Source organism: Hibiscus syriacus, unplaced genomic scaffold, assembly GCF_006381635.1.
Source record: "Hibiscus syriacus cultivar Baekdansim isolate YM2019G1 unplaced genomic scaffold, ASM638163v2 tig00111016_pilon, whole genome shotgun sequence".
Taxonomy (NCBI): Eukaryota; Viridiplantae; Streptophyta; class Magnoliopsida; order Malvales; family Malvaceae; genus Hibiscus; species Hibiscus syriacus.
Window position 1 is genome coordinate 89,085 of NW_024062955.1, and position 15,070 is coordinate 104,154.

General features: G+C 35.1%; 2 protein-coding genes and 1 pseudogene across 2 annotated transcripts; 2 read left to right on the forward strand and 1 right to left on the reverse strand.

The window, feature by feature from the left end:
- The first annotated feature begins 4,600 nt into the window (after positions 1-4,600).
- Positions 4,601-7,753, forward strand: LOC120150179 (probable xyloglucan glycosyltransferase 5). The gene is made up of 5 exons (XM_039162883.1): positions 4,601-5,359; positions 5,646-5,954; positions 6,031-6,321; positions 6,483-6,596; positions 6,684-7,753. Exons 1-5 carry the CDS (start codon positions 4,637-4,639, stop codon positions 7,326-7,328), a joined length of 2,082 nt encoding a protein of 693 aa, XP_039018814.1. The 5' UTR covers positions 4,601-4,636; the 3' UTR covers positions 7,329-7,753.
- A 2,999-nt stretch (positions 7,754-10,752) lies between these two features.
- LOC120150209 lies at positions 10,753-12,836 on the forward strand (annotated as a pseudogene).
- Positions 12,837-13,093: 257 nt separating this feature from the next.
- LOC120150210 lies at positions 13,094-14,037 on the reverse strand. The gene is made up of 2 exons (XM_039162902.1): positions 13,487-14,037; positions 13,094-13,363 (listed from the first exon to the last, which is right to left on the reverse strand). The coding sequence occupies exons 1-2, from the start codon at positions 13,697-13,699 to the stop codon at positions 13,175-13,177; spliced, it is 402 nt and encodes a 133-aa protein (XP_039018833.1). The 5' UTR covers positions 13,700-14,037; the 3' UTR covers positions 13,094-13,174.
- Positions 14,038-15,070: the final 1,033 nt, after the last annotated feature.

Consider the following 15,070-nt stretch of genomic DNA (forward strand, 5'->3'; position numbering starts at 1 on the left):
CCAAATTTTGGAGGATATGTTAAGAGCTTTTGTTATCGAATTTAAAGGATCGTGGGAAAAATATTTGCCACTTGCTGAATTTGCGTATAACAATAGTTATCAGTCAAGCATCAAAATGGCTCCATATAAAGCTTTATATGGAAGAAGATGACGTACACCCTTGAACTGGTATGAACTTAAGGATCGAGAAGTCATTGGTCCTGAGTTGATTCAGGATACGGAAGAGAAAGTTCAAGTCATTCAGAATAATCTGAAAGCTGTAGTTGATAGACAAAAATCATATGCTGATTTAAAAATGAAAGAAATTGAGTTTCAAATCGGAGATAAAGTGTTCTTGAAAGTGTCTCCGTGGAAGAAAGTATTGAGATTTGGACGTAAAGGAAAATTGAGTCCTCGGTTTATTGGACCATATGAAATCGTTAAGAGAGTAGGACCAGTGACATATCAATTGGCTTTTCCACCTGAAATGGAGAAAATCCACAACGTCTTTCATGTCTCCATGCTTAGGAAATATCGATCCGATCCATCTCATATTGTGACTACCGAAGATATCGAAGTTCAATCAGATTTGACTTATGAGGAAGAACCTGTTCAAATATTGGGTCACGAAGTCAAGCAATTAAGGAACAAGACTATTCCATTAGTCAAAGTGTTGTGGAGAAATCACAAGGTGGAAGAAGCGACGTGGGAACGTGAAGAGGACATGAAGATTCAATATCCCCATCTCTTTGTACAATGAAAATTCGAGGACGAATTTTCTTAAAGGGGAGAGATTTGTAACATCCCAAAATACGGGTTAGTGACTAAATTGTAAAACTTCATAATTTGGTGATTTAAGTAGAATAATTGTATAATTCAATGATTTATCTGGAAGGATTGTTAGTAATTATTAAAAGAATTAAAGGGCAAAATGGTCATTTAACCATTAAATGATTAAATTGTATTGTGTTGAGGATATATACGAGGGAAAGGGATAAGAAGAATATCTCTTCTTCTTCTCTTTGTTCTTCCATACGAGAGAAAACCACAGCAAAGGTGAGTTTTCTATTTTCTTGGTTATTTGTTGTTTTAAAAGTTGGGTTATGATCATATGATAATTAAGCTTAAGGAAAGCTTAATTTGTTCTAAAACAAAAGATGAAGAAGTTAGAGATTTAAGAAAACGATTTTTTATATGAAATCATGGAAAAGAGTTGATAAGTTGAATTTGAAGTTAAATTTGACTTGTCATCATGCTAATTAAGGAATATGAAGTGTTAGAATGGTATTTAGAACATATTGAAATTTGAGTATGATTCTTGAATTACATATGAAGGATAGGATTTTGAAGTTATAGATGATTTTCATGGATATAAGTTGGTTTAAGTAATGGTAGTTGAGTTTAATGACATGATAGGGGTTTAAAATAGAAGAATTAAGTGAAGAATTGATGATTTTTGGGGTTAAAATACAATTTTTGGGTAGAGGGAACCGATACCCTATGAAGAGAATCGATTCCCCTTCTTGAACGAAAAATTTCCAGTAATCTGGCTTAAGTTGTTAACATTAAGTTTAAGGTTTAGGCTTATGATAGTTGTTTTGAAATGTTATATTTATGTAGGTATTGAGCCTAAACAAGCTCTGGAATAATCAAGGGATTAGAATTGATTCAAATCAAAGCAAGGCTAAGGTGAGTGCAATTTTAATTGTACTTATATTATTGAACGAACATTGGCTTGTGATGAGCCAATGATGGAGTTATTATGGTAAGCAGTGACTCCTAAAATGTTATTTGATATGTGATTCTGATATGTACATGAATACATGATATGCATAAACATAAGAGCATGAAACATAAGATATATGATATGATATACATGATTATATGCATATGTGATATATGATATGAGATATAACCAATGTGAAATGAAATAAGTTATGTGAATATATGAAATGACATATGAATATGCAATATGTGATATGATATGAAATATATGGTTACACATACATGTGGTATGTGACAGAAGAGAAATAACAAGTGATGAGAAATATATTCATAATAAATGCCCATAGTATATGATACGAGAGCTATAGGTATAGTTAGCATGCAAATAGTCGAGGGTATTGTAGTCCTTCGAGACGTAGTGGTCCTATGGGACATATATAGCAGTCCTTCGGGACGAATACTGAACAAATGTTCGGTGCCCCGTGAGGGAATTTATACGAGCTGTGGTAACAGCATTGGTGCACAACCTCAATGTACTCACATACCTCTATTCTCAATAATATACATGGGCAACAACAACATCAATTTAAATATAAATTAAAGTGAAAGTGATGCAAAAAGGTAAGTTTCATGTGTGCATGACTTGATTATATATGCCATAGGAAATATATCCATGCATATTGAAATATCATTATCAAATGGTAAGAATGCATTTTCATGAATCCACTGTTACATGTTTATTTATTGCCTCACTAAGTCTATGACTTAACGTGTAAGTGATTTACACGCAGGTACCAAGAAACGTGAAGAGCAAGAATAGAAGTGGCAAGGACAGTATTATTACTAGAAGATCAGATCAGAAGTAATCAACAAAGTATGTATTTTGTTGTGTATAGAGTGTTGCATGTAATAAGTCGTTAATTATGAGTACTCTGATCAAGTTTGTATTTTGTGGTCTCTTTTATGTAAATTAAAGTATTTTGTTTTAAACAAGTTTTAAATTTCCCGGGGTTTTTCTTTAAGTGTCAAGGTTTGAAAAGTCAATGTGACACCTCAGACTCGTATTCGGGTCAGGTACGGGTTGGAGTGTTACACTCTATAAAAAATAGGAGCTAAAATGACGATTTTGATAAATGGTTGTCCCTTTTTCCCATATGTATGGGGTAAGGGGGGGTAAGATAGTAGGCTACCCCAACACCAGGTTGAGAGTAGCTTCCGTAAGAGACTTCCGAATTATGAAATACCCTCCGTGGGACCCGATCCCACAACCTCAAGGTTAAGAACCTTGTGCTCTACCAACTGAGTTGGATGGTCATTTCTATAACAATTTTGATAAATGATGGAGACTAATGTTTACATTATGCCTAAATTATTAAAGCTAGCTTTGTCCCTACAAAATAATAACTAAATGCTATCCAAATCAAAAGAGAAAGAAGCTGTTATATTTTAAGGGTAACTTCATATTACTTTTGAAAATTGTAATGAAAAAGTAATTTAAAAATATTTTTAGATTATTTGATTTAAAATTTAAATATTTAAAGTTATTATTAGATTAAAATAACTTATAAAGGAAAAACTTTACTGTTAGTATATGTTAGATAATGATTTTCTTCTTACTATTATTAAACTTTTACAAAAGTTAAATAAATAATGGGAAGACAACGTAAAAGAACAAAAGAAAAGAATATTCTTACCTTACAACATGCATCTTAATATTCTTAATTTATAAATAAGTTGGTTATTATGTGTTTTTTTATAATTATACCTTTAAAAATGTATTTCCTGTTAATCATGAATAATAAATCGGCAAAAGTTTTATCTTTTCATTAAAATATTTAAAACCCCAAATCTATAATCCCTAAATAAAACATATAAAATTAAAATAAATAATTTGCATCAAACAAATTTTCTTCATAATAATAATGAATATTTTATATAAAAAAATTACTTCAATTGAGTCTATATGCATTTAATTTAAGATGACAACTAAATCAAATAGGTGAAATGATCTTTCGATTATAAAATATTGTTTTGTTGAATCCTTAATAATTAAAAGTTACAAAATTATTCATTGACAGGGTATTACTTTGTTGAATGGTGTTTTTTTTATTAATCTAGGATAATTAAAAGAGGTAGTATCTGTTATAAAGATTATAAATCATTTGACAATGGACGTTTAAATACTATGCGATCGTTGATATTTAAACTCAAAATAAGTATAATAATTATGCACAGTTTAATTCACGCGATTGAGTGTTCTTAAAATCATTGAGTTGTTGTTTTCTTATGGTTCACTGACCATTTACATCACATAACACTGGACGAGTCAAGTTGGTCCGATTGATTTTATGTTTGACAAAATTAGATTTTGACTAACAAGAGTTAAAAATTTCCTATCACTTCAGGTAACACGTAATTGTTTAAATATAAAAAAAATATTTTTATTATTAAAATTATTTAATAAATTAAAAGTAAAATTTTATAATTAAATAGAATTGAATAATCAAATCAAATTAACACATCTATCCTTTATAGAATTTTTTTTTTACAACTAAGAGTGGATTGTGCAAAGCACCAAAGTATTTTGGATTAATCAACTTTGTTTGGATAACAGGTTAAGCAGTCTAATAAAAAAAACGTTTGGTTTCTTACATCAATTATGGATGTGCGGTTAAAAAAATTGTTTGGATGATTAGCAGATAAAACCAGATGGCGTGATGTTTGGGTTCTTACAGCATCATATACCTTTCCTCATAAATTTGTTTTCCCATGTTGTGTCTGTCTTCTTCTTCTACCCTCACACTATAAACACTCCTTCTCTTCTACAATGGATACTCTCAAGCTTCCTTCTTTCACCATCTGAACTCTGGGTTCCTTTTTCTTTTGCTAAACTGCTCTTTGTGAGATCCGAGTCAGACCCAGTGAACTGAAAATGGCTCAGAGTTTAGATTTCTCCAATTGGTGGCCAACTGAAGCGAAGAAAGGGACGCCCGTGGTGGTAAAAATGGATAACCCGAACTACTCGGTGGTGGAAATCGACGCCCCCGATGCTGCATTCCGGCCAGTGGAGAAAACCAGAGGCAAAAACGCCAAGCAAGTGACTTGGGTTTTACTTCTCAAGGCTCACCGTGCCGTCGGCTGTGTCGCTTGGATCGCCTCACTCTTTTGGGCAGTGCTCGGAGCCATCAACAAAAGGCTGATCTTCAGGCAAGATGTTGCCATGGCCAGTGAAAAAATGGGGAAAGGGAAAGTTTTGTTCATTGTCATTAAACTCTTCCTAGTGACTTCCATCGCAATTCTGTGCTTCGAATTGCTCGCTTATCTCAACGGATGGCATTATTTTCGGAATCCCAGTTTGCATATTCCGATGAGCAGTGACATCCAGGGGCTGCTCCACTTGGTTTATGTCACTTGGTTGTCGGTTCGGGCCAATTACATTGCACCGCCGATTCAAGCTTTGTCTAATTTCTGTGTTGCTCTGTTTCTTATCCAATCTGCTGATCGGTTGATACTTAGCTTAGGCTGCTTTTGGATTAAGTACAAGAAGATTAAACCCAGAATTGAGGGGGATCCGTTCAAGTCCGATGATGTGGAACGATCCGCCGATGTGTATCCCATGGTTCTTGTTCAAATCCCAATGTGTAACGAGAGAGAGGTACTCAATTTTCCTCCTTTTCTCTAGTTTTTTGACAATTTACATTGGTTAGACTGTAGATTTCAGTGATGAATTTAGTTAGAAGCTTATGTAATGGAAATTGACATCGGTATCGAAAAAATATTGGCATATTATGATGCTATTCTTAGCGAACATGTCGCCGCAAATTGTGATAGATAGGACTTAACTAGGAGCCAAGGACATCCAAGAATGGAGTATGGTAATATTAGGCGTATTGTGTTTGTTTTTCTTGATGTTGATTGCCTTTTCCGCCGATTTCATACAGGTATATGAGCAGTCTATCTCTGCTGTCTGCCAACTTGATTGGCCTAAGGATCGATTATTGATTCAGGTACTTGATGATTCTGATGACGAAAGCATCCGGTATTTAATTAAAGCAGAGGTTGCTAAATGGAACCAAAAGGGTGTCAATATAATTTACCAACATCGTCTGATAAGAACCGGTTACAAGGCAGGGAATCTTAATTCTGCCATGAGTTGCGAGTATGTACAGGCCTATGAGTTTGTAGCAATATTTGATGCTGATTTTCAACCTAACCCGGATTTTCTAAAGCAAACCGTGCCGCATTTCAAGGTGAAAAGAAACAAACTGGAATCATTTTTGTTCAAGTTCCTTGCCTGTTATCAGCTTATCAGGATTTTTCTTGCAGGACAATCCTGAGTTGGGGTTAGTTCAGGCTAGATGGGCTTTTGTCAATAAGGATGAGAATTTGTTGACTCGTCTCCAGAACATTAACTTATGTTTCCACTTCGAAGTCGAACAACAAGTTAATGGTGTGTTTTTAAATTTCTTTGGTTTTAATGGAACTGCTGGAGTTTGGAGAATTAAAGCTCTCGAGGAATCCGGAGGCTGGCTTGAAAGGACAACTGTAGAGGACATGGACATAGCCATTCGTGCACATCTCAATGGTTGGAAATTCTTCTTCCTTAATGATATAAAGGTGCTAATTTAATTTCTTTTTGCTTGTATTGACTTCATATGATCCTGTTCTCTTATTTTTCACCCTTGCATTGTCATACATGCGACATAAAGCGTATAACCCCTCGGTGGAAGATTCAGGGAATGTCCTGACTGCTGTTAGTTATTGTATAAAACTTTTAGGTCCTTTGTGAAGTCCCGGAGTCGTATGAAGCATACAGGAAGCAGCAACATCGCTGGCATTCAGGACCTATGCAACTCTTCCGCTTATGCCTTCCAGCGATCATAACTTCCAAGGTATACATTGTTACATGACTTTCAATATTTGGCATTTATGATCTATTTAAAGTATACTTAAGTACCTTTAATGCCATAACTCTGCAGATAGCGATATGGAAAAAAGCAAACTTAATACTGCTTTTCTTTTTGTTGAGGAAACTTATCCTTCCCTTCTACTCCTTCACATTGTTCTGCATAATTCTTCCTCTAACCATGTTCGTCCCGGAGGCCGAGCTTCCTGTTTGGGTTATTTGTTATGTACCTGTTTTTATGTCATTCCTCAACATTCTTCCAGCCCCCAAATCATTCCCTTTCATTGTTCCTTACCTTCTATTTGAAAACACCATGTCCGTGACCAAATTCAATGCAATGGTATCGGGACTGTTCCAGTTGGGTAGCTCCTATGAGTGGGTTGTGACCAAAAAGGCTGGCAGGTCATCGGAATCTGACTTACTCGCTTCTGCCGAGAGGGAATCGAAGACAATGAACCAGCTGCAAATTCAGAGAGGAGCTTCAGAAAGTGAGCTCACTGAATTAAACCGATTAAAGGAACAGAAAGAGGCGGCTCCCATACCTGTTAAGAGGGTCAATAAGATATACAGGAAAGAGCTCACTCTGGCATTCCTCCTACTTACAGCTTCGGTTAGGAGCCTGCTAGCAGCACAAGGAGTACATTTCTACTTCCTCCTCTTCCAGGGCGTGACTTTTCTCCTAGTCGGTCTAGATTTAATCGGAGAGCAGATGAGCTAATGCCGCACCGAAGCTAGAGAGAAAACCGATGGTGATATAATTAAGTCAGTATTCTTTGTATCCACTGACAAAAAACTGGTTTTCGGCTGTGCAGTTCTCGGCAAATGGTTAAGGGTACCATTCCAGGTGTTCGCATCGAGATGCCGGATTGAAGGTTTTTATTCATCAATAACTCTATTTTCTGTATTCACAGTTTATATCTACATTTGTTTTTCCACATTGGACAGTGAACCATTTGTTGGTATTGTTGTTATAGAGACATATAGGTAGGATTTTGAACTCCACCCTGATTCTTGATTTGAGTGTGGTTTGGCAATAAAGGTTCAGGCCATGTTGTATTTGTAAAAACTCGATGCCCTTTCTCGGTCTCGGATTCCAAATATTTGCTATGATTTCATGTAAAAACATCCGATATTTGTATAAAATTCCCTTTCTTCCATAGTTTCTTTGCCCTTTCGTCTGCAATTTGTTTCATGGCATGTGTGAGAATGTGATTCGATAATGTCAAAAAGTGTCGGTATGCGAAAACGAGATGAAGCCAAACATGGTGGTGGTGGGGGCTCAGCTATGGTGGTTGCGGGTTCTGGTTCATGTGTACATAACTATTGGTATTAAAGAAGTTTGACATGGTTGGGGGACCAAGAGATCTTTGGTGAGCATATGATTCTGCTTTCTTTGCAAATGCATGTTGTTGATGGGTTTGGGGTTCCCCAGAGCTTGAGACAAACTTGATTCTCTCACATGACTTCTCTTTCATGGTCCACTCCTCTATAAAGATTATTTTTATTTCTATTTTTTGAAAATTCGGGTTTGGGATAAATTTTTTGAGAATAAAGTCATTTTGAGTTTAGGATGAAAAAAAAAACATAATTCGAGAAAATATTAAAGTCAGTTTGAGTTTAGGATGAAAAAAACACAACTCGAGAAAATATTAAATGTTTGATTGAAAGGGATATTTCTACAATTCATCTATTTAATAAATCCGTTGATTTCAATTTTTATTATAAACGAGTTTTATAATTTTATTTATAATCATTCATTTTACTTGATAAACGGATAAAAATAGAAAAATTTAAGTATACAATCCTAAACTCACCTTGTACATACGATTGCAATATGAAAGACCTATTGCTCAACGTTACTATAATAAGTTGATATTCATGGCTGCATTACTTTAATAAGTTGATATTCATGGCAGCAGACATGGTACATCGTCTCACGTACTAGTAGGGATATAAATGAAATAACTTTCCATATTGTTTGTATAATGTTTGTTGATTAAACTAAACATACGAGTTTTATTTTTTATATTCATTTAATAAACGAACGGACACAAATAGAAGTGTGTTCGGTTCGTTTATTATAGCGAACAAGTTTGTTTATAAGCTCATTTAAGTTCATTTACTTGGTTCTCCTTTTTTTATATTTTAATTATTTATGAAAATAGGAATTAAATGGAACATAAAGGTGAACTTTGAAGTTCAAATTGTGAAGGTTAAGGAGATTATAGACCAATGGTATAATTTTATTATTTTTCTTTGGCTTGTAAATATTAAACGAACATGTTTGCGAATACTAAAAAAACGAACACCTCCAAAAATAAATAACCGAACACGAACCGAACATCTTAAAAAATAAACAAACACAAATACAATTTTATTTATTTTAAGCTGGATTCATTTACAGTCCCGCATAGATATTTGACAAGAGAACATAAACCCCAGGATCTTCAGGCTCTAACTCGAGAAGGCGCTCGGCCACTGATTCACCTAAACGAGTTTATGAACCCTACAAGGTCCAAGCAAAGAACCCCAGATTGCACCATTTGGTTTCATTTCCATAGTCTGAATCAAAGCTTCTGCTTCGTCAAACAACCCTGCTCGCCCTACAAGATTCACTATGCATCCATAATGTTGCAAGTCTTGTGGTTCAATTAGATGAGAAAACGATGGTCGTAATTTATCCTTTCGATCTGAACGGAGAATCGTAGTCGATGATTCATGTGAACTGAAGAAGGTGATACATGACGTCGAGAGATTAAAAGAAAAAAAAATCACGATGTCTTCTTTAACCTTACATGAATATTTATATATAAACCTTTAGTATTGATGTCAAACATATAATCATGATGTATATTTGAAGATTGACAAGATAAATAAATATGATTGTCGATATGGTTCAATCTGGTCACGTGTACATATTAGAAGCCATACCAAGAGATCATGGTTGACTGGTGGATACAAAATTCCGACAACTTCAATAAACGGAGGATCTTTTTCAAAGGTTTGGATAGAAAAAATATATTAACAAAAATATAATTTACAAAAGAGATCCGATCAAAATATAACAAAATAACATCTCTATTTGCATGAGTCTTGTTGGTATATACGCAAAGTGTGGAAGTGTAGAAGCAGCGCAAACAACAAGCCTTTAATAGAAAGAAACAGAAAAGTTTGGCGCAATGATATGTGGACTAGCAGCAATGCACAGGCTGGCCGACGAGGCCATTGTGCTTTTCGCACGAATGACCGATGAAGGATACAATTCGACTATGGGAATGAAACCAGAGAGTGCAATCTGGGTTAGACCTGGTAAGGAAATCGAAAAAATCGAAAAAACAATTTAACGCTAATTTTATGGTTTAATAAAGTCTGAAATCTATATTTTACTGTTTTATTTCAATTTGATCTAAAATATAATTTTATAATTTGGAGAGAGACTACTAATGTAGCAGTGGACTGAATACATACTTCCTTCCGTAACCAAAAATAAAAACATTTAGTGCTTGAGGCAGCTATTATTATTATTTTTTCTAAAAAAATAATTTAATAGGATTATAAGTTAGTATTGGTTTAGAATTTTTCTTAGATGCTAATAATGAACACACATTCACAAGTATAACTACTCGAACATAGGATCTTAAAATTAACGTGGACACATCTTGCAGAAACAACAACTTAAAATTAAGAACTTCTAAAGAAAATAACATTATTTTTACCATATATATATATATATATATATATAAAACAAGTTAAAATTTTTACATGTTATTTATTAAAAAAAAGTAGTGGCTGGTATAGAAGGCCGTTACGGCAGGGTTTTGGAGGTTGAGGAACCCTTTTTTCCTTTTAAGATTTAGGGTTTCTGTTTCTGAATTAGGATCTTTTTTTCTAAGGCGGCTAGGGTTTTTGTTTGACCTTTGTGACCTATCCTCTCTATATATATTTGTATACTGCATTCCTGCTTTTCCATTTTTCATACTGCACTGCCTCTATCTCTACCCAACTTCTTCCCCGATTTCTTCTATTCAATTCCCATACTTAAAACTTTAAGATTTCTATATGAACTCGTTTTTCATTCAAAATTATCATCCCGGGGTACTCTTAGTATTATCTGAGCATTGATCATTCATTATCTACATTCTCAAGTTTTTCAATTTGGATTCGTTTGATACTGGTAAGCTTTTTCTGTTTACCATTCATTTCCCTTCCAGATACTCATTCTTTTATTCTTTTTAATCGGTTTGTTATATTCATTGAAATCCAATCTGGTTTGTTATTTTTGTTAGAAAAAGTTTGGATCTTGGTACAATTATTCGTTACGTGTATAATTTAATTGTTATCCGTTTGGGATTTTGTTTGTCTTGCATCTTTGTTAGGTTTAATAATCAGTAGCATTGATCCGAATTCGGTCTGGCAGTTGATTTTTGCTTGATTTTAATTGAGAGTTAAAAATAGTGTTTGGGATAGAGTTGGATTCGATTTTGAAACCTTTGAAATTGTTAGTATGAATTATTCTAAATCTTCCTTTATGAGAACGCCCCAATCAACTTATGCTGGCAGTGATGCCATTGGGATTTGGCCTGGGATTCCCATGAATGATTGGCAATTCGAGCCACATTTCGAATTTCAACAACAACAACAACAACAATCGCCTCCATTCAAAAGACCTAGACATTCCGAGGATAACCAATCTAATATCGTGCAATGTACTCCTACAAATCATACTAATCCGAGGATGCCCCTAAATCCGCCTATTAATAAGGGAACCACTAATATTTTTCTTCAAAACTCGAATGTGTGCGAAATTCAGATTGGGTACTTGTAGGAATGGTGAAGGTTGTAACTTTGCTCATGGCATTGAGGACCTGCGTCAGCCTCCTCCGAATTGGCAAGAACTCGTCGGTAGTCGTGAGGAAGAACACCCATCGGGGAATTGGGATGATGATCAGAAGATTATTCATCGGATGAAGCTTTGTAAGAAGTTCTATAACGGAGAGGAATGTCCATATGGGGACAGATGTAATTTTCTTCATGAAGATCCATCGAAGTTCAGGGATGATATTGGGAGGTTTAGGGAGAGTTCAGCTATTAGCATTGGAACAACCAGTCCACCTGCGGGACATGGAATTGTGCCCGACCAATCTGAAGGTAATAGGCCGGCAAACAGCAACAGTTCAGATTCTTTTCGAGGAAATATGAAACCTGTTTATCCTGTGTATTGGAAAACTAAGTTATGTACGAAGTGGGAGATAACAGGTCATTGTCCCTTTGGTGAGAAATGCCACTTTGCTCATGGACAAGCAGGTATATTTCATGTTAATATTTTTGTTCAAGCTTTGAATTATCATAATATTTGTGCCTTGCAACTTATTGATTTAAATTAAGAAGAATAATATTAACATTAGCTGGTATTTTTTTAAAGAAAGCGTATAAGCACATTTTGTGTGTTAAATACTAAGCTACTGACCAAATTAAATGATTTCTTATTTATGCTTTAACTTAAGAGAATTCAATTACTGGTTTTCCTTCTTGAATTTTGTTAATGATCTTTTTCTAAATTTGATTTTAGAAGAGATTTCTATATTTGAAATGTTAATACTGTCGTCAAAATGTCATATCTGTGAGCAAGAAAAAAAGACTTCGTTTCGTATGGCTTTCGATGCCATTACAATTCTTTGTTTCATATGGCTTTGCACAAATCTTTATCTCATGTGGCCTATTTTTGTAATCAGAGTTGCAGGGCATGAATGGACGTGTTGATGGTGACTTTGGGAATTCGGGTTCTGGTTTGACAAGAATTGGTTCGGTTTCATCAAAAATTCACAGCCTCCCCGCCAATGATCCACCTCCAGTGACGTTGAGCTCCCCTTTGGATGAAAATGGCCAGGCTAAAAAATGCTTGTTGAAGTGGAAAGGACAGAGGAAAATCAATAGGATTTATGGGGATTGGCTCGAAGATATGCCATTGGTGCACAATTTACCTAGTCAGGTGGAGGGCTGAGTTAAAATTCGAGTTGAGAACTCTTTTTGGAAGAGAAAATCATATGCCCTTTTCAAATTTTATACGTTTTTGGTCAGCTATGGTGTTGTTATCCTTCCTTGGAGGGGCTGAAACAAGATCAAATAATTGTCTCAGATCATGAGTATGAAAATCACAGCAATAGTTTAATTGTCTGTTTTTAAGTGTCTTGAAATTTGGATTATCAATGGAAAAAAATATGATTTTTAAATTTTTGGTCGAAACTTGGGACATTCGAACTTTTTCGTTCATATGATTATTTGTTTCAAACACATCATTTGATCTTGCAGAAGTGTAGACTCTGCAATTAAAACCAGGGCAGTTAATATCTGTTAATGATCATTTGATCATATTCATATGTTATTACCTTTTACTGACTGATAATCTAAATGAACAATTTGGTGTGCGTTACTTGATAGTCAAATATCCTTACAAGAGATCAAGTAGTTTTCTGGTGCACCTTATTTTTCAGATTTAGCCCATTTTATAATTGATCTAGCTTAGGCGTCCATAGGATCGATGCATTTCTTGAGAAACGGATCTTCTCAAGGTAAAATATTCTGAAGTTCATCGGAGGCAAGGACGACAACATTCACAGCCCTTATCAAAAGGACCTGGATTGCGATTCTTAAGAGGTTCTGATCCCCTTTGATGTCTCGTTTGTTCAATGAGTAGATAGCGGGAACTAGAATGTGTTCCATGGTTGCCTTGTCTGGCAAGACAACCTCAAACCCCTGAAAACTTTAAGTGTTCAGCACAATACAATTGTACTCAGGATGAACATAGTGAAAGTTTTTCATAGCAAAGGTCCTTTGTTTCCTTGGACATGACACATACATATATAGAATTTGACATACCTGATTCCCTAGCTTTTCCTGGTAAGAACCAGCAGCAGTTATCTCACTGGTGGCAAGCACCCCGATCCGCACATTACTCCCAGTATTGTGATTTTTAAGTTTTGCTTCCTTGAGCTCTTCGGCAACACATTCACCAATATGAAAAAACGGCAATGAGCAGCCATCAGATATCTTTTCATGCCATGCATTTGAGATATGGCATGGCATAACCATGCATCGAGCGCCAGACTCTTCGAGGAACACTCTTTTGTGCCTGAGATTCAGGATAATCGCTTCGTTAGATCCGTTTCGTCGAAAGATGAAGAAACAAGCACCCCATCGATGGCTGGATCGCTGCAGACCACAAAAGGCACACTCTCTTCTCCATTTCTCGAGCTCCACCACACGAGTTTCTCAAGGAAAACAAGAGTGGACAAAACAGAAACCCCTCCAATTATGCCCACAGTATTTGCTCGGCTAATCAGTGAATTTTGAGCTTGGGATTTCACTTGTGCTGGACATGAACTCGACATCCTTTTGGATTCAGACAGATTCCCTCTCTCATCGGTTGTACAGAAAAACATGGGTTTGGTTTTGTTCTATATTGATAATGCTCAATTGAATATTGGAAAAAGTGCTTAAATTAGGTATTTCCACTGGCATTAGAAAAATACTCAAGTTCGGTTTTTCCGCTAGCATTGGAAATATGCTCAAGTTAGGTATTTCCACTAGTATTGGAAATGACTATTTTACCCTCACTATTTAGTCTATAAATAGTGAGCAAATTCATTCATTTTAGAGATCCCAAGAAAATATTTGCTTTGAAACACTCCTATCTTTTGAGTGTTGTTTGAGTTGAGAGAAGAACAATACCACCAAGTTCACTACAGTTTTCTGGTGTACGAATTCTTGGAGAGCCGTGTTAACCTCAGGGGGTTGTTTGTCCATTGTAGCGATTATACACATCGGGACGAATTTGCTTCTAAGGCAGTGGATTACCACGACGCGGTTATCATTATGATTGATTATTTTATTTAATATTTTCCCGTCAATACTAACGCCTCGTTTTGCAACAGTCTATTTTACCAATAATATAGAAACAAATTCATTATACTGTTGTTAACACATGATTCTTACAAAGGCAGGATAAATTTTCCAAATCGAATATGGATGGCACTGCATGAGATCGTGTCTTTACTTTGCAAATTTGGAATGTATTCCACCTCTGGGAATGGTAAGAATCAAAAGGTTAGTATAAATAATATATCTAAACCATTTCAAATTAATTTTGTGATTTACCAATAAAATGGGAGAAAGAAATGGTTGTTGATTCTGAAACGTGTGCATTCTCATTAAGAATGATTAAAACGATGCTTGTTAGAATAATATCTTCAAACGTTTTTAATGCTATTTTTAGTGTCTAAAAGCTTTAAATCTTTGCAAAAGCATTATTATAATGTTTTTAAACGTTTGTGAGGAATGCAATAATAATGCATGATCGGAAACAGATGTTAAGCATTCTTTAATAGCTATACAAGTTTTTGGGTATTAAAATATTGCAAAACTGAAAAGATAATGGAGACGTGTGTTTATTGCTTTCGAATG